Source organism: Taudactylus pleione, unplaced genomic scaffold (assembly GCF_031769625.1).
Source record: "Taudactylus pleione unplaced genomic scaffold, aTauple2 ptg000457l, whole genome shotgun sequence".
NCBI classification, from domain to species: Eukaryota; Metazoa; Chordata; class Amphibia; order Anura; family Myobatrachidae; genus Taudactylus; species Taudactylus pleione.
In genome coordinates, this window is record NW_028284859.1 from 1,847,092 (window position 1) to 1,875,076 (window position 27,985).

A 27,985-nucleotide genomic window follows, 5' to 3' on the forward strand; every position below is an offset into this window, starting at 1 on the left:
TCTGGATCTCCCCTGGTTTTGGATCTGAATCTGGTTTTGGATTTTTTTCCTTGGTGTTTTGTTTTTTGGTTCTGGTTTTGGATTTGTATTTTTTCCCAAAAATTATATAAACAGCTAAAACCACATAATTTGGGCATATTTTTGTTTCTATAGTAATATTAACCTTAATAACAATCATTTTCAGGCATTTCCATGCATTTGTAACCACCTTACAGCTCACAATATTGATTTCACTATTTTTCACCAATATAGCCCAAAGGCTGCAGCGAGCTGGCTGGCTAAAGTAAGCGACAAGGCAGTGGCACAAACGCACGGCAGTTTAATAAAAAAAAAAAAAAACATCTATGAAACATTGCCACACAGCAGTGGCAGACATCCTCCTTTTGCACTTCCTTCACACTATCATCCTCATTTTCTATTATTTCACCATCTAATACTAGTACAGCCGTCATGGCGTCAGTGATCCACTGTGAAACTGGGTGACAGCTGTTATACTTACTTCCTCTGTCAAAGGGCTGTTTAATAGTCAATTGTTTTTTTAAGTTGCTACTAGTAGTAGACTTTATGGGATGAAGATCCACCCCCAGCAGCAGCAGATGTAGTACTCAAGGATTCTTCTAAGGAATCACAGATAGGAGAGGAGTCTGTCATGCTTTTATCGATACTGGATTTAAACCTCTAAATGATCCTGCCTATACCTTCTAAATCCTGCATACGCAGTCATACAGTAAATAAATGCCTTCAGACTTTGAAATGTGTTTCCAACGCACAAATGGATATTATTCAACATAAAAACAGTAGGTTACATACTGTGATCTAAAGACAATTTAGTGCAAATAAAGACCCAAGGTACAGTTGTTACATATGCACGCACTCTGGGACCAGATACCGGCATCAACAAGAAACCTCCATCAACAGCATCAGCAAGAAGACTCCCATTTGGGGTCAGAGATCGCACATTTATACTTTTACAGGGAAAGGCAATACAATAGGCAAGTTTGGTATGATTCCATTGGTTCTCTGTCATGGTACTTCTGTTACAGGACATTTAACAGGTCAATTCAAATGGACACAGGTCAGCCTCCAACAGCCTTTTGTCTCCTTTTTCCCGCTGCATGCAAATCTAAGCTGCTAACATTACATAGTACATTTTAGTGTTTTAACTCTCTACAGTCCATATGTTGCGGACGTGTGTTGCGATCTTCTCACCGATGGCATCGGAAAACTGTTGAGACAGAGTAGATCAGTACAACACCAAACATGGTCCACTTATCATGTACTAAACCTTAGATACCAAATAGTCTTTATTTCACAACATTAGTAATAAATGAATAAACCTTGAATATTACACTTTGAAGCTATGGAACCTATTATGTAAGCGTGCAGTGTGTAAGTGTTAGGGGTTTGGGAAAGGATGCTAGCTAGAGTTCACCATGGTAAGTGACAATCTGTATTAATGTAGTAAGGACTTGTAAACGTCGGGAAGATGCGTACGCATGAAACTAATAAACAGCGTTCGTACTCGGGGTATTATGCAGTTGCAAATGTGCGTATTTAATGCAGATCTCATTTTCAAGATGGAGTCTTGTGGCCATTCGCAAGATGGCGTTGCTCCAATCTAATTTTAAACTGATCCTTGTCTCAGCCAATTATCCGGCTTCGTCACTTTTGAAATGGCTGCAGGACTACTTCCAATCACGATTAAGGATGTTGATGATGATGCAGGTTTTGGTGGTGGAGATTGCAGGCGCGTGGATCCAGATAGAAGGGAGCAGCTAGGTGACACTGGATTGATTGTTGTTAAGTTTTTCGTCCCCAAAGTTTCTGAATTTGAAATATCCTTTTCAATTTGATGAATGTGCTGCAAATGAATTAACAATGAGGAGGTTCCTAGATGGTTACGGTCCTTACCTCTACTCACTGTTACTTGGCAATAGACTTGGAAAATGTTGTCCAGATTTGGGCGGAAATGATTCCACACATGATATGTGGATTTTTTGGTCCTTTGCACAGGTATGCCTGATTTACAGTTTTTACACAAACATCCACGCCATCAACATCCTCATCATCATCAACATCCTCATCATCCTTATCGCCAACTAGATAAATATCCTCCTCATCCTCCTTATGCAATTCCACAGAAGCATTCTCGATTTCTACGTCAGAAGGCACACAAATGGTGGAAGGAGGATCCTCTTCAAGTACAGTATTACTAGAAAGGTCAGGCTCACACATGGCAACAGTGGACACACTTGGACTCTCCCTAGGGATTTGTGATTTTTCAGAGCACACAGTTGGTTACGTTATCTTACTCGTCTTAACAATTTGAATTTTTTTTATACCTCTCCTACAAGCAGAGGGGCTTAAATTATCATTAGAACCGTCAGTCATCATAAATACAGGCCAATGCCTTATTCTTTCCTTGTCACTTCGTGTAGTGAATGGCATATCGCCAATTTTTTTGTTTCTTTAAAGCTGACTTAGCTTTAATTTTTTTTTTGCTTTAACAGGGTAAAAGTTGATTTTTTTAGCCTGACTTTTTGGCCTGACTTAAGCCCTTGTACATAGGCCTTCATAGATGATGTTGACGGCCTTGCATTGTCAACATGACTGCTGCCTGCAGCTACAAGACTGGTATGTGGATCCTGCTCTCCAGTCATGTGACTCTCCTCCATACTCACTACGCACACAACCACACACAATTTTTTTTTTAAACTGGGGTGTTTATTTTTATTTATCTGAACACCGGGGGTGAACCCTGAAAGAGACAGTAGCCCCTTGACAGACAATAGCACAGCACCCTTGCACACCTATGCCGATGACAGGTGAGGCTAACATGCACAAAATTTTTAATTTTTTTAATTTTTGGACAGCAGCCCTTTGGCAGACAGGAGCACAGTACCCCTGCGCTCCTACGCCAATGACAGGTGAGGCTAACACACACACAATTTTTTTTTATAATTTTTTATTTTTGGGGCAGCAGCCCTTTGACAGACAGGAGCACAGCACCCCTGAGCCCCTTAGGACAGGACAATGACAGCCAGCCCCTATGGACATGACAACAGCCAGCCAGCCCCTCTATAGACAACAGCCAGCCCTTATGGACAACAGTAGCATGCCCTTATGCACAGCATCAGCGTGCAATTAACGACTGCACAACACAGGTCCCTGCTCCCTCCCTCTTCACTCTCCACAGTCGGAATAAAAAATGGCAGCAAGAATCCAACAGTGGATGATGACATTTTGCCTCGTTTTCAGATCTGAGTCTGTGAGAAAACCCGAGCTGACTCGGATCTGCCTCGGATCCCCATAGTTCGGGTGGGTTCGGTTCTCAGGGAACCGAACCCGCTCATCTCTACTTTTAAGCTGCTAGATGTTTTCAGGATTTTAACACTCCTTCTCCCCTGTAATACACTTATTAAGTGGAGAGCCACACATAGGATTGTTTCATCAGTGTTTTCACTGCCAATTTTTGTTTAAATGACTTCCCTTTATAAAAAGGGCAGTTAGCAGTCCGCTCCTTCTATTTGGTGTGCTGATAGTATTACACCAGTGGTATATTGCCGATAGTCCAATTTGTCAGCATACACTTTTAATCCAATATATGGACAATCCTCTAGTGACCTCTGAGTCATTCAATCTGTGTGATTATACTCACTGGGAGCCTTGTGAAGGAGACATTGTTAATCCTTTCTGTTCTCAGCAGCAGCACACTTTCAGCTGAGTATCCCTTTGCTGCATGCAGCGTGGAGCCATACACTTGTGGGAGTTTGTAACACGTTTTGCAGCCTCTCTTTGAGTCTCGGCAGCTTCCTCAGACAAAATCAGATGTACTGTAGACTTGCACTGAACTGGCCAAACTACATCTCACTTTGCAGGGCAGTATTAGTTAAATGGAGACATGGGTTTGGTGGGAGTGGATAAGATGATTTAAAAAGGCATTTCTGGTCCCCCCAGCAGAGACCTAAATTCGTTAACAGGCCAGAAATGCTGGAAATGTAAAATTACCTTTTTATTTTGAATATTTTTTAATAATTTTTATTTTGCCCATATGTGTCTACCTTGCCAATTTACCAGATTATGCAGCAATGTAAGGCAGATGTGCAGTGTGGAGCCATGGTGTCCGGAACACATACATGCTATGTCTCTATTTCCCCTATTGACTGAAAGCCACCTCTATTACAGTTTGTAGTCTGGCTGGTCTGTTTCACTTATGTTCCTTCTGTGGAATAGGACAGGGAAGCAGAGTCCATCCATGTGGGAAGCTTGAATCACCTCAAATATAAATAAGCTATGTAATTTGAAGTCTGATATTGTATGTGCCCTGTGTGTCCCCAGCACCCTTCCCCTGTCTCTATAGCACCATCCCACCTGTGTCTCCAGCACCATCCTAATTTTGTCTCCAGCACCATCTCACCTGTTTCCCCACCATCATCCCCTTTGTGTGCTCTTCACCACACCCTTTGACTCTGCCCTCCCCATGTCTCTAGCATCATCTCTATGAAATATCGCATTGCTTTTCCTGTACCATCCCACCTGTGTTTCTAGCACTATTCCTCTGTGCATACAGTACCATGCCCCCTGTGCCTCCAACACTATCACCTGTGTCTCTAGCATCATCCCTTGTGTCTTCAGTACCATCCCTCTGTCTCTAGTGCCATTTCCCTATAACTATTGGCCCAATAGCCCCTATATTGCTCATTACCATCCCTATATTTTATTTGTGCTCCCCTAAGTGGTTTTTATTCTTTCAACAGCACTACGTTGCACACTGCACTGAAAAAAATTTTTTTTTTGAGCCGGCTGCATTGTGCAGAGGTTAGGGGGGCACAACATGTGGACAGGGACTTAGCTGCACCCCTGGTGGTGACAGAGAGAAGCCCTTCCACTGTAGGGTGATAGGCAGCATGCGGTTAGATGTGCATTTTGAATCGAGGAGATCAGCTTGGCATTCCGTCACCTCTGTTCAAACAGGGATTAAGAAACTGTCCCCAGCAGTCTGTTAATATCTGTGGCAGTGGGGTCGCTAATGTACCACAGATAGTCCCCCTGGATAGAACAAGTAGCTGGAGCATGTGCTTTGAGGGTGTGGCACAAAAATCCCGGCTCCTCCTTAGTGACTGGTAACTGAGTGCTGCACTGTAATGTTATTGTGCAGCATCCAGCTCCCGATCACTGAGGAGGAGTGGCAGTATGAGTAGAGCCTCTGGGGGGGGGACACAGCATTTCCAGCAAAGCCGTAACTGGACTTTTTGGTGCCCTGTGCCAGAACAAGCAATGGCCCCCCTCCCCCATTTTTCCAATAGGTACATAATACCCGAAAAAGGGCAATTGCCTTATGGGGAAGGGCCAGGGAAGAGATAGGGGAGGCCAGGAGATGCTGGGGATAAAAGACGAGGAAGCTACAAGTGAGAATGATAATAAACAGGAAAATTGACTGACCCAAACAGCACCCCGTGCCCTGCGGTGCCCTGTGCCATGGCACTTGTCACACTACCCTAGTTACGGCCCTGATCTCCAGGAGTGCTGGGTATGCCCCAGAGTGATTAAACGGGCTGTGTGTCATGAGGCCACTCACTTTCTCCGTGACACCACACAGCCTTTTTGAGCTGCACATTCCGGAGGCACTTGCAGGGAGTTTACTTGCTGCACTGAGTGTCACTTTCCCCATTGATACAACTGCGAGCCCTGCCTGCTTCATCCCCACACTATGGACCTCATTCAGAGTCAGTCGTTGCGGCCGTACGGTCGTACGCCACCGATGTTCGCTAAACTGCGCATGCGTAAAGGTCGCAATGCGAGTGCGCAAACTAGCTGTTACGATCAGAAATTTCTCTCTCCTTCAACACAGCCAGGTCGTTAGTTTGAGTGACAGAATGAGGCGTTTGTGGGTGGTAACAGGGGAAGGTGCTTGAAAACGGGGGAGTGGAGATCCAAACGCAGGCGTGCCTAATTATGTGAACAGCATTTAATGGGAGTGCATAATTAACAAAGTAGCGTCATGGCACATGTGACATGGGAGGTTTGTACACTGATTTGATCGTAGTGCTTAAGAGAGGGTATGGTCAACCTTAAGCTCTACGAACAGCTCCGATGGTTCCCGATGGTCGCGATTATTCCTTATATCCCAGGAAATGACGTGTGTTGTGATCGAGAAGGGGGCGTGATTTAGTCTTACGACCGCTTCTTACCCTCGGTTGTTCAGCTAACGATCTCATCTTAGGACCGCAAATTGTGACCGCTTCATTTGCATATCCGGCCCCTTTCCCCTACGACCGTGCGGCCGCAACGACCGACTCTGAATGAGGTCCTATGCCTCTTTAGCTGAGGAGCTTTCAATGACCAAGCATTGGGTGTGTTTCTTGTAATGTATTTTGCTCTCAGTTAGATGCACTGGCACATAAAAAAGTGCACTGTGGATCTTTATTTTTTGTGGCTTTTGTATGATCTTAATGTATTGAACTAAAGTTAATTTTGCCTTGAAAAACAAACACAATGGGAAATCAGATGATATATGTCTATATGATAGGACAGAAAATTAGTCTTTAGCTGGGTGCACATGTGATACTTTGCCAAATATGTCCATTTCAGTCCAGCATGGTCGATAATTGTTTAGTACTGTATGTAGGCAAAACCAATGCCTGACAGTCAGTCAAAAATGGTTGTTTTCCCTCCCAATACAGTGAGAGCTACACTCGCTATGTCATTTATTTTGTTTTGGTATCGTTCAGAAAATGCTATGTGTATAGTCCTCGGCTGATGTCTAGTGTAGTGTACAGAGACACTATATTGGTTAGATGATTTAGAATTGACAGGATAATTTAGTAATAAACAATTACTGAGTAGTGTGTACTCTGTACATCAGTCATATTTGGGATAATTTAGGTCAGTCGCATTTGGTCAGAATTGGTCAGAATCTAATAGTGTTAACCCAGCTTTAGAAACTGATATGAATGTGCTGCACTAAATAGTGTAGGATGTATTGTTCTGTAATGTTTTGTAAACATAAGTTTTTGTTATTTTTGTAATAGCCTTTTTATTACTGTATAGCATCAAAGAGAAGCAGATATAATTTGAGTCATCCTAAGAAAAGAACAACATGGAGACCTCTTTTACCACCCAACAAACCTACATCGACGAGTTTAACCCATTAGATTACTACAAGACATACTATGCTCCAGGAGAAGGAATATTTAATGGAGAATGGACAGATTTTGTATTATGGAATCTACATGAAACCTTTACTCCAGGTAAATAAGTAACACTAAACAGAAATACAAATTCAATGCTTATAGAGTTACGTAAGCATTATTATCTTTACATTAAATCATGCAGTAGTAATATCTATGGTTAAGATAATACTAAAAATATTATTTAAACAGTGGCGGCTCCTACCTCTACAAAAAGGGAGCTGTCTGTCTGAGTGGCAGTTCAGATTGCCAGGCAGTAGTTGCGGTCAGCCCAGGACCCAGTATACATTGCACCAGAGCCATCACTTGACTTTTTGGTGCACTGTGCCAGAGAGAGCATTGGTGCCCCCCCATTTTTCATAAAGGGACATAAGATAGTGCACCCCAAAAAAGGGGCATGGCCTTATGGGGAAGGGGCAGGGAAGAGATAGGGGAGGCCAGGAGGTGCTGAATATAAAAGAAGAGGAAGCTACAAGTAAGAATGACAGGCCCAAACAGTGCCCCCTGCACCGGTGGTGTCCTGTGCCATGGCACTGGTCGCATCATCCTAGTTACGGCCAGGGCCGGTTCTACCATTACGCATGGTTCGCAGCTGAGTAGGTCGCCACATTGTGGAGGGCACCTCAGCTGCGACCATGCGGGCCGCGGGCAGACTGTATCTCTGCATGGACGGGGCTACTACTAAGGACACTATATAAGGGGCACTGCATAGGGGGTACCACTACTGGGGGCACAGCATAGGGGGGAGTACTACTGGGGACACTATATAAGGGGCTTCTCACTGGGGGCACAAGGGGCACTGCACAGGGGGGACTACTACTGGGGGCACTATATAAGGGTCACTGCATAGGGGGTACCACTACAGGGGGCACTGCATAGGGGGACTACTACTGGGGGCACTATATAAGGGGCTTACTACTGGGGGCACAAGGGGCACTGCACAGTGGGGACCACTACTGGGGGCACTGTAAAAGGTGGAGCCAAAAAACATACTCGCTTACCAAAAAATTTGGGCTAGGGCCGACACTGGTTACGGCCCTGCATTGCGCATACACAAAAAAGTCTGGCAGTACAAGAACAGTGCATGCGCACAGAATGTGGCTTCTAGGAACTGCATCGGCTTCCCACTGGCTTCCCATTGGAAGCACTCTCTCTGCTAACTGTAGTCCTGTCTGGTAGTTCCAGGAGAAGAAAACACCTTCAACCCTGGGACTTCCTGTCTGACTGTGATTAGCATGGAGCACTTCCAATGATAAGTCACTGCCACTGCTAGGCAGTCTCTGCAGGTGGTAGATTTTAATGGTGTAGGAGGTGCTGCAGGCCTGCAGCCCATAGGTAAAATCTGCAACTAGATTTAAAATATCTGTGTTTAATGCTATGAACAACATGCCAAACACACACTTGAAAAAGTATAAGAAATCAACAGAATTGTTTGCATTACAAATGACACTTACAGTACACAGATTGTTCCAAACAGTATTTTCATTGTGAAACAGTAGGCTCTAATTTTCAAACTCATAATTCATTATTTGTCTACAGATTTTTTAAAATATGCAAAATACAGGGCCATAGGGATGAATGTGCTAGCTGTGCTGTTGTCCATGGAGCAGGACCCCGGGGGGCACAACCATTGCTGCCTCACGCCTCTGCATCTGGCTAGCAGGGTATGGCCAGTAACACTGCTGCAAATGGAGTTTGTACAGTCTTTATTGGAGCTGTGTGCTTGTGTCCTGCTTCCTATGGAGGAGCTGCACAGGAGGAGGGCGCAGGAACATCACCAAATCCAGGTCCCTATGAGGCTTCGTGCCAGGCCAGGATATCGACTGAGGATGGACCTCGACTGTCTCTCAGATCATGAGGTGGTTCAGTTATTTAGAGTGAACTGCACAAACTTCATGACCCTATATGAGCAGGTGAGAGATGATTTGGAGTCTTTGGCTGGTACCAGCTATGCAGTGCCTGGGCTGCTTAAATTAATGTGTGCCCTGCATTTTTTTGCCACTGGCTTATTTCACTCCGTGAGTGCTAGAGTGCTGGGTATTACACAATCCACTTGCAGTGCGCATGTCCTGTGATCTGTGTTCCATGAGTAGGACACATGGTCACTGTGCATGCGCGGCAGCCGTGAACCACGTGTCTTGGGCACGAACTGCAATGCGCATGTCCTGTGATCTGCGCTCCATGAGTAGGACGCATAGTCACTGCACATATGCGGTAGTCGCGAGCCACATATCTCGGCTGCTGATGTGGTTGTCTGAGCTCAATGGTTCAGGAGTGAGTCGCTGGGTTCTAATGCTACATGCGCCTTGACGGCACTGATTGATGACGTTTGTTGTCATAATGAGGATGACAAACATGGAACCCAGAGCGGCATGCATCATCTTAGTTTAAAGTAAGTAACAGGTGCGTTTGTACTAAGATTCATGACCAGAGTTTTTGTCTTACTGATATCTTGAATTGGCTGAGGGGTATTAATATGTGGGACCTAGCCGGGTACATTTGCTGATGGTTGTGGCAATGGACGGTTGACTTGATTTTCTGCAAATTTGAAATTGTTGGACATGGATTGCAAGCCTTGAAAAAGGTCTAACCTTAGACCGAAACGTTGGTGCTATTTAAATGCAACCTGGAATGATTTGCTTATACAGTTTAAAAATACATTTTGACCACTGTTTATCAAGAAATCTGGTGAGTGCCCTTTTGACTACGCGACTTAGTGTGTGGTACCTATGATATATATATGCTGCATTCAAATTTTCATAGCAATCAAAATTGCAACAATTCCAATTTAAACATAGTGTAACATGTCTAACATTTATTTTTTGGCCACTGAACCTACTCTACCTCTAACTATGGCTTTGCGTACACTGCACCGGGGTGGAGTGGTAGGTGATGGACTTCATGAAGTTGTACACACACTACTAATAGTGGAAGCTGATGTAACCTTTATTAGGCCCCTCTGGCCTACTAACTCTCTGTAAAGGTTTAATAAGTTTATAAGCCTGTGGCCGAATACCCTGCGTGAGGTTAAACAGCCTTAAATCAATATTGTTAGCCATTCTAATTCATGTACCCTCTGCCGCTCTGTTAGCACTAGATATTTTCTTCAACAGATGATTTATGGAATCTATTTGGTGTGTTTGTCTCTCCATAAGGGATATCTGCTTAGTTCTAAAGCTATCAATGGACTAAGCTATTACATCAACATAAGGGATTTTCTGAGGTGTAGGTGTAGGCTGTGGTGATGTGTGGTTCAGTTGCTGGTTGTTGTTTGTAACCACTTTGATATTTTCATCCACAACCATGCCAGGATATACTGTGACCAAGACGATGTTGTGATCATCATCTTCTTCCTGACGCTGGAGTTGAGGAGTTGGTGGATGTGGACGAGTCCTTTTTGAAGAAAAATTCTTCCTCCCTGTAGCAGCTGTGGAACAATTACAGACATTATTATTTGCCCCATTACATGTATTGCCAAACTAATTTTTGAGCAGTGAAAAGACACCATTTACTGTATAAAGACTACATATTGAATAAAAATACTGTCTGTGATTTGTAACACAACAGTGCAATGGGCCTTTCTGTGCTAGGTTTTCTCATAAACATATTAGTATTGTGTTTGGTTATAATTTTTCTTGCTAACATTATTGTTGATTAAAAAAAATGTACATTATTAATATCAACTCTACTGTAGAACAACACATCCCAGCATGCCCAGACATTGAAACTATTTTACTCGGTGCAATCTATGTCAAATACACCACTTCAGAAAGCCATTTCAAGTCTATGACTGCACTGGCTACACTGGGATTAGAGGTTGCTTTCCATTGGAAGCGCCACCTACCAGTCATGCACAGGACAGACAGCCCCAGGGGGAGGTGTCTCCTTCCAATGAGACTGCCAGTCCGGGCTAAAAATAGCAGAGAGCGGCTTCCAGTGGAAGCTACTGCTCTGCCTTTCGGGCAGCCTTATATAGCTCCTAGGGGCTGCAGTCAATGAAGTCCCTAGAAGCCGGTGTTATTTGCATGCGCGGTGCCACCGCTGGTACCGGGGCATGTCAGATCTATTGCACAGGTGCCATGACCTGGCCAGCCAGACCAGCAGCAGCAGCAGTGCCCCTCAGGTAAGAGGGTAGGAGCAGCTGCTGCTCATAACCCATAAGTTTGGGTGTGTTTTTATTCCAGGAATCTGAATCTGCTCATCTCTAGCTACAATTACTCTATTTGTACACTATATATCAATATAATGAATGATTACATATGCCATAGAGAATATTGTCTTCACAGTAATTGCATGCAAACTCATATACAAAATACAACTTCAATGAAAGCAACAATTTCATGAATTGAGGCATGATTTATGCAGCAATTAATTTGTTTCTTCAGATGGATGTTAATGATTGATAATTATGCAGATTTTCCACAATGTTAGGCAACAACCATGGTAATCATATAGTCACATGGCACAAGGTATCGTGAGCATCTCTGGAATGTCCCTTTTAGATCTGTTTTCACTGTGACAACCTCCCTCACCTTTGCTCCCCTCTGCCCCTCTCCCCTCTGCCATCACATGACATCCTGAGAGTCTTGTAGCCTGTGTTTATGTAGCGGACTGACTGTGTCTGAGTGGAAGTCATACTTGCTTTCCCTCCAAAGAGCTATTAACAGAAATTGTAGTATAATAGCTAAAATCATGGCTATAAGATGCATGTTTAAAAGGCACTTAACTTGATAGTTGAAGAAAAATGAAACTTTGTAGATGGGGTTTCCTGTTTAAAAAAAACAAAGGGGATTCATCTTACATGTAGTAGTCCAGAATTTCAGTTAATAAATATGATTCAGAAGTGGATATATTCATATTTAACTGTTTATGAGCCACACAATATACAGACGCCCTTATTCTGCATTTGTCGTTATAATTAGGGGTGTGCATCGGCCAGTTTTCGTGTTTTGTGTTTTGGTTTTGGATCTGGATCTTCCTTCGTGTTTTGGATCTGGATTGGTTTTGCCAAAACCACTCTTCTGTGTTTTGGGTTCTGGGTTTTGTGTTTTGGATCTGTAATTTTTTTTAAAAAAAAGCATAAAAACAGCTAAACAGCTAAAATCACAGAATTTGTGGGTTTTTCTGCTCCTATGCTATTATTAACCTCAATAACATTAATTTCCACTCATTTCCAGTCTATTCTGAACACCTCACAATATTGTTTTTAGTTCAAAAGGTTGCACTGAGGTAGCTGGATGACTATGCTAAGCGACACGAGTGGGCGGCACAAAAACATGGCCCATCTAGGAGTGACACTGCAGTGGCAGACAGGAAGGTCAGTTTGAAAAACTAGGCCCCAAACAGTACATAATGCAAAGAAAAAAAGAGGTGCAAGATGGAATTATCCTTGGGCCCTCCCACCCACCTTTATGTTGTATAAACAGGAGATGCACACTTAACTCGTCCCCGCGGGAATCCACCACCACAGGTCTCTCTGTACGTTCTGGAGGCTGGTCTCCCTGGAAGAGTTGATAATTCATTTTTATGAACATCATCTTCTCCAAATTTTGTGGAAGCAACCTACTATGCCTTTCGTTGACAAGGTTCCCGGCTGCACTAAACACTCTTTAGGAGTACACACTGGAGAGAGGGCAACTCAGGTAAAATAGAGCCAGTTTGTACAGGGGCCTCCAAATTGTCTCTTTTTCCTGCCAGTACAGGTACGGACTGTCTGACATCCCTACTTGGATGCTGTCACCAATGTAATCCTCCACCATTCTGTCAGTGGTGACAGTATCATATGCAGTGACAGTAGACATGTCAGAAATTGTTGGCACGTCCTTCAGTCCGGACCAGATGTCCAAACCGGCCCTTGACTTATGACACAGGCGCACGCTTGGCGCTGCTACTGTGTTGATGCACGTGCGGCTACAGCACACACAAGTCACAAACACAGAAAAAAATTAGTTTTTTATTTTTTGGAGCACTTTGGGGGTTACACCACCCTTAACAGACTTATGGGACACAGGCACACGCTTGGCGCTGCTCCTTAGTTGATGCACATGCAGCTACAGTGCACACAATTCACAAAGACAGAAAAAAAGAATTGTTTATTTTTTGTGGAGCGCACTTTGGGGGTTACACCACCCTTTAACAGACAGACGCACGCTTGGCGCTACTGCTTTGAGGATACACGTACAGTGCAGACAATCCACAAACACAGAAGAAAATGTTTTATTTTGTTGGAGTGCACTTTGGGGGTTACACCACCCTTTAACAGACAGACGCATGCTTGGTGCTGCTGCTTTGAGGGTGCAGGTGCAGCTAATGCCCATACATTTCACACACAAACACAGAAAAAAAGATTTTTTTATTTTTGTTGGAGCGCACTTTGGGGGTTACACCACCCTTTAACAGACAGACGCGCGCTTGACGCTGCTGCTTTGAGGATGCACGTACAGTGCACACAATTCACAAACACAGAAGAAAATGTTTTTCTTTGTTGGAGAGCACTTTGGGGGTTACACCACCCTTAAACAGACAGACGCACGCTTGGCGCTGCCTCTTTGAGGATGCACGTACAGTGCACACAATTCACAAACACAGAAGAAAATGTTTTTTTTGTTGGAGCGCACCTTGGGGGTTACACCACCCTTTAACAGGCAGACGCATGCTTGGCGCTGCTACTTTGAGGATGCACGTACAGTGCGCACAATTCATGAACACAGAAGACAATGTTTTATTTTTGTTGGAGTGCACTTTGGGGTTACACCACCCTTTAACAGACAGACGAATGCTTGGCACTGCTGCTTTGAGGATGCAGGTGCGGCTACTGCGCATACATTTCACACTCAAACACAGAAAATAAGAAGATTTTTTTATTTTTGTTGGAGCGCACTTTGGGGGTTACACCACCCTTTAACAGACAGATGCACACCTGGCACTGCTGCTTTGAGGATGCTGGTGTAGCTACTGCTCATTCATTTTACACACAAACACAGAAAAAAATAATATTTTTTTATTTTTGTTGGAGCGCACTTTGGGGGTTACACCACCCTTTAACAGACAGACGCATGCTTGGCGCTGCTGCTTTGAGGATGCACGTACAGTGCACACAATTCACAAACAACAGAAGAAAATGTTTTATTTTTGTTGGAGTGCACTTTGGGGGTTACACCACCCTTTAACGGACGAGCCAACCAGGCCTTTACTTTAGACACAGGCGCACGCTTGGCGTTACTTTGTTGATGCACATGCGGCTACTGCGCACACAATTCACAAACACAAAAAAAAAATATTTTTTTTTGGAGTGCACTTTGGGTGTTACAGCACCCTTTAATGGACATGCCAGCTGGCCCTTGATTTATGACACAGGCGCACGCTTGGCGCTACTTTGTTGATGCGGCTACTGTGCACATAATTCACAAACACAGAAAAACAAATGTTTTTTTGGAGTACACTTTGGGGGAGCACCCCTGATGCACAGATCACCCCCTGTACAACTCCACAGCACCCATCTAGGACTACAGCCTTTATGGGACACTACACGACACAGTCCAGCCAGCCCCTATAGACTTTGGAGTGGACACAGCCCCTATGGACAACTGACTGCACAACACAGCCCAGCCTGCCCCTATGACAGCAGCACAACACAGCCCAGCCAGCCCCTATGGCCAACAGCAGCACAACACAGCCCAGTCAGCCCCTATGGACTGAGTGGTCACAGGCCCTATGGACAATAGCAGCACAACACAGCCCAGCCAGCCCTAGCTCCCACCCTCCCTCTTCACTGTCCACAGCCAGAGTGAGAAATGGCGCCAACAGGGGGACCTTTTATAGAATCCAAAACCCGCGAGATCCGGAAGGCGGGATGATGACGTTTTGCCTTGAATTCAGATCCGAGTCAGGTGGGAAAAGTCGAGCCTGACTCGGATACGACTCGGATTTTGGGGGGCTCAGGGGGGTTCGGATTTCAGAAATCCGAACCCGCTCATCCCTAGTTATAATTATAACTGATTTTCTACAAATTGGATGGGTCAAAATTAGATGTTTCTTTTGATTATCCCTTTTCAACAGCAGATATATTATGTAAATGCAGATGGGCAGGTGTTTAAAATATTTACTCTTACGCAAAACAAATGTGGAAAAGACCCAATTTACTTAATTTCATGCATATTACCAAATGTAATAGGTTTTATAGAGTCAATGCCTGCGTGATGCAGAAAGTGGGCTCTGCAATGCAGGGAGGTGCTGAGCTGGAGAGGCACCACTGCCGCCTTCTCCATTTGCTGGGTATACGCTTAGATTTTGTTACCAACGGGCACCCTATGGCGCATTGGCGGGCTGGACCAGGGTGCCATCTGTCCCCTGGGCTGGTCTTCGCTGGGCCGGTCCCTATGTTGGCCCGCTGTCGCGATCGGAGCTGAGCTTCAATCAGGCAGCTATAGCCGGCCCACGGGCCACATGCGGCGCACATCCCTGCCACAATCGGAGAACCGCTCCGATTGGGCAGTACAGGCTGGCAACAGTGGTCTCTGAAGTGATCAGAAGCCTCTGATCACTTCAGAGGCCTGCGTTCCCAGTGATGCAGTGCACGGGTGATGTCATGACATCACCCACGTCGAGCGTCGCCTGCACCTGTGGCTGCCGCTCTGGATCTAATTAGATCTAGTCAGCGGTGGCATCTATGCGGGACTGCGTGGACTGGAGCGGTGCCCAGCGGCCATCATGAAGAAAGGTAAGTACTGCACAGACAGGTGAGTGGGGCGTGTTCTATACTGGGAGGGGCACAGCATAAGGGGCATTACTGAGGGCACAAAATAAGGGGCATTAATGGGGGCTCTGCATAAAGGGACATTATTGTGGGCACTACTAAGGGTATTACTGGGGGCTCTTCATAAAGAGGCATTACTGGGGACTCTGCATAAGGGGCATTACTGGGGGCACTACTAAGGGTATTTCTGGGGGCACAACATAAGGAGCATTACTGGGGGCTCTGCATAAGAGGCATTACTAAGGACATTACTGGGGGCACAACATAAGGGGCATTACTGGGGAACTGCATACTGGACACTACTAGGGCACTGCACTGGGTCTGGGGGAGTGGGGCTGAGAGATTCACACTGGGTCTGGGTGTCTGGAGCTGGGAGATGCACACTGGATCTGGGGGAATGAGTGAGAGACACACACTGGGTCTGGGGGAATGAGGCAGAGACATACTGGGGCTAGGGAATGTGTCTTACTGCTGTTTGTTAGATACTGAAAGAGGACCATAACCTCTTTAAGTAAGTGCTAAAGGTATTCTGTTTCATTGTTAAATGGGGCCCTATATTGTATCTGTTTCTGAGAAATATCCACCCTTCTATTTTCCTCTTATAATGTTTTATTTAAGTGTATGTATTGAAACTAACATCTTTACTTGAGCCACTGTTTATGACATGCTCTCGCGGTAGGTCTGCGCGCGAGACCTCGCAATCTCTATTTAAGGATAAGCCGTTGTTTATGGGCCAGTGCCCTGGACTTGCCCCCAGGCTAAAAATTGCCAGCTCTGCTACGGCTCCATCCCTGCAGCCGGAGACTGGAGCTCACTACTGAGCTCCGCTTTCCAGCTCCCACAGAGTGTGTAGGGAGAGACATCATGACATCTCTCCCATAGTGCTGGGTGCAATGAGCTGTAGGATGGGCTCAGGAGTGTGGCTTCAGGTAAATACAGTGCTGTATCTGTGTGGCATAATGTGTAAGGCACATTACTGTGGGCTTTATGTGTAAGGAGCACTACTACTGTGGACATTATGTGTATAAGGGACTACTGTGGCATTATGTGTATAAGAGGCACTACTACTGTGGACATTATGTGTATAAGGGACTACTGTGGCATTATGTGTATAAGAGGCACTACTACTATGGACATTAGGTGTAAAGGGCACTACTACTGGAGGAATTATGTGTAAAGGGCACTACTTTGTACATTATGTGTATAAGGGGCTGTACTGTGGACATTGTGTATAAGGTACACTACTACTGAAGGCATTATGTGTTAAAGAGGCACTAATACAGTGTGACATTATGTGTATAAGGGGCACTACTATGTGGCATAACATGTATAAGTGGTACTACTGTGTATCGTCACATGAATAAATGGCACTACTGTGTAATATTACATAAATGAGGGGCACTACTTTGTGATATTACATAAATGAGGGGCGCTACTGTGTGTCGTAACATGAATAAGGAGCACTATTGTGTGATATTACATAAATGAGGGGCACTACTGTGTGTCGTAACATGAATAAGGGACACTACTATGTTGTGTAATGTAAATCAGATTGCACTACTGTGTTGTATAATTTGAATTGGTGGTTGTCTGGCCACCCCCTGAGTGTATGCAGTATATTTTTAAAAGTATGGTAGGGAGTTTGCAAATTTATAGTTTGCAGGGGGTGCCGAACACTCTATCACTGGCTCTGTATGAAGTTAAAAGATTTATGCCTAATAGCATTGATTCTGATCAGAGAACAAGGCAGAAAGAGGTAAGTAGCTCTGCACCTGGGCAAACCAAGCTGCAATACAAGGGGTGCAAATTCTTTGATTTTTATTCCTGCTCAGACTCAGGCCTAATATGTTTTACCTGATAAAGATATTTCAGTCATAAATCTATTTGGCCATCATCATGCTTAAAATAGTTATCTAAAGAATGTGAAGTTAGAAGTGCAGTTAGAGGTGGGGCCACCGATGGCATGTACCTACTAACAGTCAACTTTATATTTTCTTGTGTAAGGTGGTGTAGAAGGAGACACATTAATTGATGTTGGCGCTGGACCAACCATTTATCACCTCCTTTCTGCTTGTGAAGTGTTTAACAACATAATCACCTCTGATTTTCTTGAACAAAACCGTGCTGAACTTCAGAAATGGTTGAGGAAGGATCCCAATGCTTTCGATTGGACTCATCTTATCAAATATGTATGCGAGCTTGAAGGGAACAGGTAAGCACAGGGTCTTAGCTCGAGTTGATCATAAATTGTCTAATAAAGATCACTCTACTTGTACTGCAATTTACTGGAATAACTCCTGATATCAACTTTGTGTAGTATTATTCTTAAAGTCATTGTAAATGCAGCTACCTTTAATTAGTCAACTTTTCACTTTAAGTGTTAAGAACCTTATTGTTTATTATATAAGAGACAATTTTAAGAGGATAACATGTGAATAATAAGCTGTATTAGAGGCTTCTTCTGATCTGTCAGACTGTGTATATTTGCCCAAATGTAGAATTGTGCACATCTCTGACTGCTCCTATCCTTATCCTTGGTTTCAATGGCATCATCATTATCAGCCTTATCTTTGGTGCAAAAGATACATCTGAAACCAGGCATATCTACTTGTATGCCCAACTCTGTATAATGCACAAATCCATATATGCCTGTATAATGCACAAATGTATATACCTACGTTAGAATGCTGCCTTACAGCCCAGTTATACCTACTCGGTCAAAAGTGGTGATGTGCCAGGGATGGGTACGGCTCTGTATCACCAGTAAATCTTTAGGAATCAATGAGATCGTTGTACATTATAAAGGAGTTGCACAGTTTAACAAACCAAGCAGATCAGCGATAGGGACTGCCACTTTTGTGGCTAAAGTGCTTGGTGTGTTACAAAACAAGCTATCAATGAGCTCAAGGTGGCTTGTCATCTATACAAGAGGAAGATGTCATTATCATCCTCATCAGTGTTAACATCATCATCAATCAATACTAGCTCATACCCACTGGAATCCACCGTTACAGAAGTCTCTATACTAGTTGCAATAGCTGTATAATTTGTAGTTCATTTTTATGAACATAAGTCTTTCCACATTTTGAGGAAGTGGCCTCCTTTGCTGATTGCTCACAAGGTTCACGGCTGTGTTAAACACTCTTTTCGACTACACACTGGAGGATGGGCAACTTAAGTACACCAAAGCAAGTTTGTACAAGGGGCTCCAATTTGCCTTTTTTTTCTTCCAGTAATCTATATGACTGTGTGGCATGCTAATTTGTACACTGTCATTAAAATAGTCATTCACCATTCTATAAATACTTAGTGTATCAGTTTGAATCACAGTAGTGGTGTCAATAATTGTGAACAATTCTTTTAATCCTGACCAGATGTCAAAATGGTGTTTCACTTTGGTGCACTGAGTTGACTCATCATCCACACCCCCAGTGGGTCTCTTGGAAAACATGAGTTTTATTCCTGGCAGTAGCATTTTCGGGAGAAACTAAAGCAGGAGACATCGTCATGTGCCATTTGAGCTGACAACTTGCTATGTCATATAAACAATGGATTAAAATGAGTGCTCATATTGGGGATAGGAAATGTGGAAAAGGTAAAGTAAGGAAAAGCAAGCAGAAGGGTGAAAAAATAATACTATTAAAAACTTTAAATAATGCAAAAGGAAAATAAAATGAAATCAAATAAAAATAAAACAAAATAAACTTGCATGTCTGACACCATAAATAATGTTTAAGCTCTTTTGAAAAAATGTGAGGCAGGTCTGGGTACTGTTGGGATAATGTCCAGTCTGAAGCGTTTAGCCTAAACTGTCCCTACCTTTTTCTTTGTTCCAAGTACTGGCGGTCTATCTTCACTTTGCCTGTTAGCATGTGAACGCTCACTTTGTCCCGGCGAGGTTGCGGTGGCTGTACATGGCGGCCAAAGATGACATCAAAGGTCCGCAAGGTTCATGACGGCTAGTCTACTGCTAGTGCCATCTTCTTCCTCCAACTTTCATGAACCTCGCTGACCTTTGACATCATCTTTGTCTGCCGTGTACAGCCGCCGGGATCAAGTGAGCATTCATGTGCTGACAGTCAAAGTGAAGATAGACCGGCAGCACTTGGAACAAAAGAAAAAGTAGGGACAGTTTAGGCTAATCTCTCCAGACTGGACATTATCCCAACAGTATCCGGACCTGCCTCACATTTTTTCAAAAGAGCTTAAACATTATTTGTGGTGTCAGACGTGCAAGTTTATTTTGTTTTACTTTTATTTGATTTTCCTTTTGCCTTATTTTAAGTTTTGAATAGTATTATTATTTTTTCACCCTTCTGCTTGCTTTTCCTTACTTTACTTTCTCCCAAATCTCTTTACCCGTTTCCTATCCCCAATATAAGCGCTCGTTTTAACCAATTGTTTTTATGAATCTTATTAACTGAGCAGCTTCTAAATCACTTACATAGCGCAGTTCATTTCCTATACTTATAACTTGCTATGTCAGTTGGAAAGAAAGACATTACATACAACTTACACTTAGGATCAAGCATGGTTGCCAAAATGTAGTGATCCATTTGCAAGATCTTGACAACCCTTTGGTTCTTGCAAAAAATGTAAAGAAGTTGCTCTACAAATCCAACATATGTAGCAGAATCAATTTTTTCATCTCCTCCTTCAATTTTTGTAGCTGCTTTTCCAGTAGTTTTATTTAGGGAATCACTTGACTCAGGGTGGCAGTGTATAAAATCACTTTGTTAGTTATTTATTCAAATGATTTCAGTAGCTAGCATAAAACAGAGAATATTCTCCAGTGTGCTTGACTAAGGTACATTCCCCATCCTCTCTCTACCTCATGGCTTGTTGTGTAGGTTTGGATGGCTTGTTGTTGTTCCTCCATTCACTGAAGTAAATAGAGGGTGGATTTCTACCTGGTCACTACCTCTTGCTTGTTGGTGTCATGGCAAATTGAACTGTTCTTGCAGCCTCTACAATCTTCTACATGTGGTTGCTGAATGACGAAAATGTCCACAAACTTTTCTGGCCACAGACAGCATCTCCAGCACACCCTTGTCAATATTTTTTTAAATTCTGAGCCACCAAGTTTATTGTGTGGGATAAACATGGGACATATTCAAATTCACCCAGTTGTAATGCTTTCATAATGTTGCATGAATTTTCAGAAATTACAAATCCTGAGGAGGGTCTTAGAGGGGTAAATAATTTTGCTGTGAGTTTTTCTAACAGGTTGACACCGTTATGCCTCTTAGTGAAGCCGGTGATACATAGAGTAGCCTGTCAGTGAAAGAGCTAGCATTGTGTCAGATGCTGCTGCTGCTGCTGAAGGTGATACACCCACACAGTGGGCTGTCACATATCTATGGTTAAGTGGATAGTGGGTACAATGGCATTATCTAGGCCAAGAACAAGTTTTATTTTAATGTCCAGTACAGGTAAGGTACTGGAAGGTACTCTTCTTGTAAAATGAAATTGAGATGGCATTTGATAGCAGGGAAACAGGACCTCAATTAAATGTCTAAAACCAGTTGCATTGATGGTGGATATTGGACGCAGGTCTAATGCTAGCACTTGTAGACACCCTTAGACTCTCCTGAGGGAATTGTGAAATTTCTGAAAACACAGTTTGTTCTTCAGCCTTGGTGGTTTTGTTCTGCAATAATTTCCCTGTTTTACATTTGAAACCTCTTCTAGACTCTGAATGAGAAAGTGTTGCATCATAGTGAGGTTACAGAAGATGCCTGACAGCCAGCAGTTCTAGAATCACCACTCGCAAATAGTGGCCAAGGCCTGAGCCTTTCCTTGCCACTGTTTGATGTATAGCACGTTGGCATGTTTATGTTTTTCAGCAGTAAACTTTCACTTCTTATTAGAGGTGATGATTGTTTGTGTTTTACATTGTGAAATATTGTTTTAATTTCAGGTGTCCTGTCTTAAATCCTCTTTGCCCTTGAGCACCAGCTTTAATAGATGTTGAATGACTAGTAATATTTTGTCTATAAACGGCTGCAGCACTAGTACTTGGTTGCTGCTCCTGCTCTTCTATCGACTGATCGTGTCTAATATCGACCCACAGCACTTCTAGTAATGGTGGTGCACTGTCTAAACACACACAAGTTTTAGAACAAAAAAAAGTACCCTTTTTTTATAACAAATGTGATACAAGTTCAAAGTGCAACTTACAGTGCTTATATTAATGGTGGCACAGCGGCTACTGAATGTTATATTTTGACAGGATTATTTTAACATAGTGTCTGCACTGAACGCAGTGCCTCACAGTGCTGCACCCTTCCGCCCTTCACAGTATGCCACAGCCACAGCAGTGTTTTCATCCCACAGTCCTTCATTGACAAAGTTCTTAATGCTGCACCACACAGCCCTTTACAGTTTGACACAGCCACAGCAGGAGTGCCACAAAAGTGCTTGCACCCCACAGCCCTTCACTGACAGTCTTCATAGTGCTGTAGGCAGCCAATAGACCTTCACAGTCTGCCACAGCAGTGCTTAGTTGCATTCCACAGCTCTTCTCTGACCAAGGCTGCCAAGAGAAATCCTGGGCCCCGGTACAGTAACTTCCCAGGGCCCCCCTGGAGGGGGTGTGGCCACGGCATGTTAGAGGAAGAGCTGCACATCTTTAGGGGCGTGTCTAGCATGTGAGAAGCACCCACCCACAGGAGCATGACATAGTTACCAGCAGCTAGGAGTAAAGTATTCACAATACCAGTACATCCAGGATATGTACTAAATAAATAAATACATAAATATGATTTTATCTATCACATATACATATAAATATATATATATATATATATATATATATAACACACATATATATATTACACATTTTTAAATATATACTTATTATATAAATATATTATATAATTATATTATATAAGTATATATCTAAATGTGTGTAATATATATGTGTAAAATATATATATATATATATATGTGATATATTTATATTTTATATGAACATATATCTCTAATATGCACTTGATGGACAGTTACTAACACAGTGACAGTGACTCTGAGACTCACATTTGTAGAGTCAGTCAGTGGCGGGCTCGGGCTCTTCCCTTCAGCCAGTCTCCCCCTTGCCTGCTGAGTAGTGCTGCGCCAAAGAAGCAACATGGAGGATGGATAACCGTGCAATGCTCACCTGCCCGCTTCTGTCTGTGTAGTCCCTCAGTTGCCGCCAGTTAATGGTGCCTGCTAGTGATGAGAGTCTCGCGAGATGATGATGTCATCATCTCGCAAGTGCATCAGCTCCGCAGCGGCACGGCTGCAGCCTGCAACTGCAAGCAAGCAAGAGAAGTGACACTGTCTGTCAACGGTATAACAAATGATCAGTGTCATTCTGATTCACAGAAGTGGCAGCAGAAGAATTACATCACACCAAGGACACGGCTGCTCTGCAGATAGATCTACTGAAATACTATCTCAGTTCAGTCGCTGGACCAGACAGTGCAATGGATATTGCTGCTGCCATTTCCATCCCAACTGAACAGGACTCTGCAGCCTCCTAGGTGTCTGATAATGCTTCTGCCCCAAAGGAATCGTACTCACTTTCCCCACCAGCCATTACCTCTTACCTATCTTGAGTTCGCCACACTTCTTTGGTTGTAAGCTCAGCAGGCCAGGGCCATTTTTCCCTTCTATTTCAGGTCCAATGTATTTAATTTGTATTATGATCCCCTCAATGTACAGTGCTCTGTAATAGGTTGGTGTTTTACAAATAATAATTATTCTATTTGTCAAAACCATCCTGTTTACTGCCCATATCATCTAGTCACACAAAGATATGCACATTCCCAAAACGGCAGCATTTACAAAAACAAAATGGAAAAAAAAAGTTTGCAGGCCATTGCCATTAAACTGGTTAACCATAACAATCTTATCTGTAAGTAAATTCTGTATGGAAGGAAACATGGACAGCTGATGAGTGAAATACTCCTGAATCACACTATACTGGAATTCAAGCTCTGGCGCTCAGGTACGGTGACACCTCTGCTAAAGTGGTTTCAGTCCTATGTATCAGGAAGAACCCAGTTTGTGTCAACTTTTAGTCTCCTAGATGTTACTTGTGGGTGACATTAATGGGCAGATGTGTGGAAGCTTTGTGCATCATTTCTGAGAATACTGATTCTGCGCGCAGTCTATGAAAGTGCAAATAGAACCAGAGTACCAGAACTGGCGGAAAAACATGCAACACATCACCCCATTGCCCGTCACTGTATCATGCAGGACTAGCGATGCCGTCCCTATTCCCTGGACAATCATATGAATGGATCACAGATTGGCGGCCAAGATCCCCTTTTAGTGATCTCTGTGACTTGCTCTAAGTTTCAAGTCCCCACCGTTATGATGTCTCTTCTCATTCTCATTCCAACCGCCCCACACTGCAACGGCTGTGTTATTATTGGGGGCTGACAGTGGTCGCTCACACTTTCCTCACCACCATCTACAGTGCCTTAGGTATTGTTCCCCATACCACTTAGTTTGCAAGCTCTAGGCCATGTTTATCCTCTGTCTCATGTCATTGGGAGTAATTTATATTCCGGTCCCCTCAGAGTATAGCATGGGAAAATCTTTATAGAAAAAAACACAAAAAAAAAAAAGAGAGAGAGTGTTTGCTAGCTGGAGGGGCTATAGCGCTCACCAATATAATATACAATTCAAAAGATGGTAAGAAACGATAGATAGATGGATGGATAGATATGAGATAGATTAGAAGCATAATGCACCCATTTGTGGGCATAGCTCAGGGGTATGCATACTTGTGTATCCTCAGTAACTGTATAACTATAGCAGGTAATACTTGTGCTGGAATCTGATGTGATCAGACAGTGAACCTCTTATTACACCCCCTCCCTCCCCCCCAGGATGTGCAGTACCCCGATACTGGCAACACTCACAGTCAGGGGCCCCACAGCCCAGGGATGGGCAGCTACAGACACAGGAAAACCAGATGCTTACGCTCAGCCCCTGGGCGGGATCCACTGATCTGGTGAAGCAGGGGATCCAGTGAACTGGAGCAGCAGGGAGATCCAGTGACCTGGGGTATCCAGTGAACTGGCGCAGCAGCGGGGATGGATGCACGCACAATACTCACCTGCTTGCTTCTGTCTGTATAGTCCCTCAGTTGCCGCGGTGCCTGCTGGGGTTGAGAGTCGCACGAGATGATGTCATCATCATCTCGCAAGTGCATCAGCTCCGCAGCGGCGCGGCTTCAGCTTGCAACTGCAAGCAAGCAAGAGAAGTGAAGTGATGTGGTGACAGGCTTAAACCCCCCCCTTCCACCCAACCCCCCCGAACTGCCTTCAGCCGCTGCCGGCAGTGGTTTGGTAAAGGTGGCTGATTAAAAAAAAAGGGTTGAAAAAAAACAAAACGGCAGTTTGCTTCCTGGCGGCCCGGGCCCCCTGCCACGCACTGGGCCCTGGTAATCTGTACCCACTCCTCACCCCTCTCGGCGCCCCTGTCTCTGATACTGACATAGTGCTGCTGCCCTCAGCCCACCCTAACCCCCCGGCTTCATGTGTGAAATGGGACTTCTATCGAAACCAAATCATGTGAGATTTGACACTGGGAAGATGATGTTTTGCCTCATTTTGGATTCTGAGCCTGGTGGGAATACATGAGGCCGGGCTTGGAATTACTCGGCTATGAAAAATTTAGATGGGTTCGGTTTTCAGAAAACTACACCCGCTCATCTCTAGTTAATTATTTGTTTAGCTATTAAGGCCCTCATTCAGACCCACTCGTGAGCGGCTGTCCGCTCGCAAGTGGGTCGATGGTCTGCACTGCGCATGCGCACGACGGAGGGAGCTCCGTTGTGCGCATGCGCGAGACGCGGCGAGCGAAGGACTTTCCTTCGCTCGTAGTGTCTCATCAAAGGGGGCGTGCTGTTGATGTTGACTGACAGCACGCCCCCTTTGGTGGGCGTGCCGGGGGCGTGCCTGCCAGGCGGAGGCGTTCCCAAGGGAACGCCTACCGTCTGAAGCCGGCCCCACTGACATCACTAGTGATGTCAGTGGGAGTGATTTTGGCTCTGATAGAGCCAAAATCACTCCTGGCCTTGCGGTTGAGAAACTCAACTGCAGGCTTCTGCTCGCAGTTTCGATGGTCGCGATGGTCAAGACCATCGCGACCATCATCCTGCACGCTCGTATATGCTGTGGGTGGTGACCCACAGCTATACGAGCGTCCAGGAGGACGCTCCATATTAATGGAGGTGGGCCTGATTCAGAGCGAGCGCTTTGGTCAGAGCGTCCGGCTCTGAATCAGGGCCTAAGTTTCTTTTGCTGTGGCTGCCAGTGCTGACTCAGAACATATTTCTCTTCGTTATTGTTTAAACGGGGTGTAGCCAGGATACCGGCGGCTGGTATCCCGGCCGCTGAAATCCTGACACTGAAAACCTGACATTGGACTAAGGATAGGCATTGAAATCCTGCCGCCTATCATTAGCCCCACGAAAAAATCCTGTTGCCTGGCATACTGAAAGAAGGTAAGGGTGTCTTAGGTTGTAACCACAGGGTTGGAGGGTTAAGTTTAGGTGCCCCTGGATGGACTTAGGGATATGCAACCCCCTGGGAGGGTTAGGCTAGGGAAAGGGGGGGTTAGGCACCACTAGGGAGAAGTTAGGGCTAGGAACCACCCCCGGGAGGGTTAAGTGTAGGGTGTGGGAAGGAGGCGTTAGGGTTAGGTAACAACTGGGTCAGGTTAGGGTTAGGCACTAGGGGGGATGTTAGGGTTAGGCACCACTAATGGAGAGTTTGGGTAGGGAGAGGGGTAGGGAGAGGGGAGCAGAGAGGGGAGGCTTAGGGTGCATACCAGCCTCAGTTAGGATTTTGATCCGTCGGTCTTCCACTGTCGGTATTTGATCTGGCGGCTATTCAGCCACCGGCATTACATACCGATTCCATTTAAATGGATAATAGCATACCCTTAATGTGATTGGTAGCTCCCAGTCACTAGTTGTTCTTTTTGTGTGCGCCTGTCATGACATTCTTTTATGTATGAAGCATATAACAACATCCTGTTATGTGCTTTTTTTATAGGGAAAGTTATGAAGAAAAAGCTGAGAAGCTCCGCATTAAAGTGAAACAGGTCCTAAAATGTGATGCATTAAAAAGTAACCCATTTGATCCACTTGTTCTGCCCCCTGCTGACTGTCTCCTCGCCTGCCTCTGCCTAGAAGCTCCTTGTAAGGACATGGAATCATATTGTAATGTGTTGAAACAATTTAAAAACTTGATTAAACCTGGAGGACACTTATTGGTTTTAAGTATGCTAAATGCTACCTTTTATCATGTTGGTAATAAGCAGTTTAATTGTTTGGCTTCAACAAAAGAGGCTGTGGAGATGGCTTTTAAAGAGGCTGGTTATGAAATTGAGAGAATGGTATTTTCTCCTTGGACTAATAAGTCAACGATGGATCTTGCTAACCAGGACAGTAAGTATTTTATCCATGCCTGTAAACCAAAGTAATGGGAAACTGGTCATAAATCACTTTGGAAAAACAGAGAAAAATCTAAATAGTCTGTTTGCATTGACTTTACTTTTTAATAATTTATCGGTTTTTTTTTCACAGATCATCACTTCATATTCATGCACATAAATTGACGGCTACATGCCACATATAAACACAGAGTGAGGTGCTTATACACCCCTATGGTGTCTATTATTAAGGCTAAATTTTGCAATAATTAGTTGACTTTGTTGCAAATTTAATCCGTATTTGTACATTATTTATGATTTATTGTAATACCAAAATAAAGCCTCCAGGTGTCTAACTTGCTGTCATATCCAACATAAACATCCATTTCAGTCAAAATGCAATAAAACAATAAACTATAGACTATATTTAGAAAACAGAAGTACATTCTGTAATAAAAAAAAGGAAATAAACTGCGTATTGTGGCTTTGTGCTAATATGCTTTTTTTAAACTAATTTATATACTTTGAGTTTCAATAAGTAATAGTCTTCATACATATTTAAATTTGCTTGTTCATTGCATCATATTGTATGTTCTGCTATTAA

General features: G+C 43.9%; 1 protein-coding gene across 2 annotated transcripts; it reads left to right on the forward strand.

Annotated features, from left to right (window-relative positions):
• Positions 1-288: 288 nt before the first annotated feature.
• On the forward strand, positions 289-27,432 carry LOC148504748 (indolethylamine N-methyltransferase-like). Of its 2 annotated transcripts, none has more exons than XM_088448527.1 (4): positions 289-298; positions 7,089-7,250; positions 17,950-18,157; positions 27,003-27,432. In XM_088448527.1, exons 2-4 carry the CDS (start codon positions 7,100-7,102, stop codon positions 27,430-27,432), a joined length of 789 nt encoding a protein of 262 aa, XP_088304653.1. In that variant the 5' UTR covers positions 289-298; positions 7,089-7,099. The 2 variants fall into 2 exon arrangements, with proteins under 2 accessions (XP_088304653.1, XP_088304652.1); XM_088448526.1 differs by lacking the exon at positions 289-298 and adding an exon at positions 20,841-20,843 and having other exon boundaries at positions 7,100-7,250.
• The last annotated feature ends 553 nt before the right edge of the window (positions 27,433-27,985 follow it).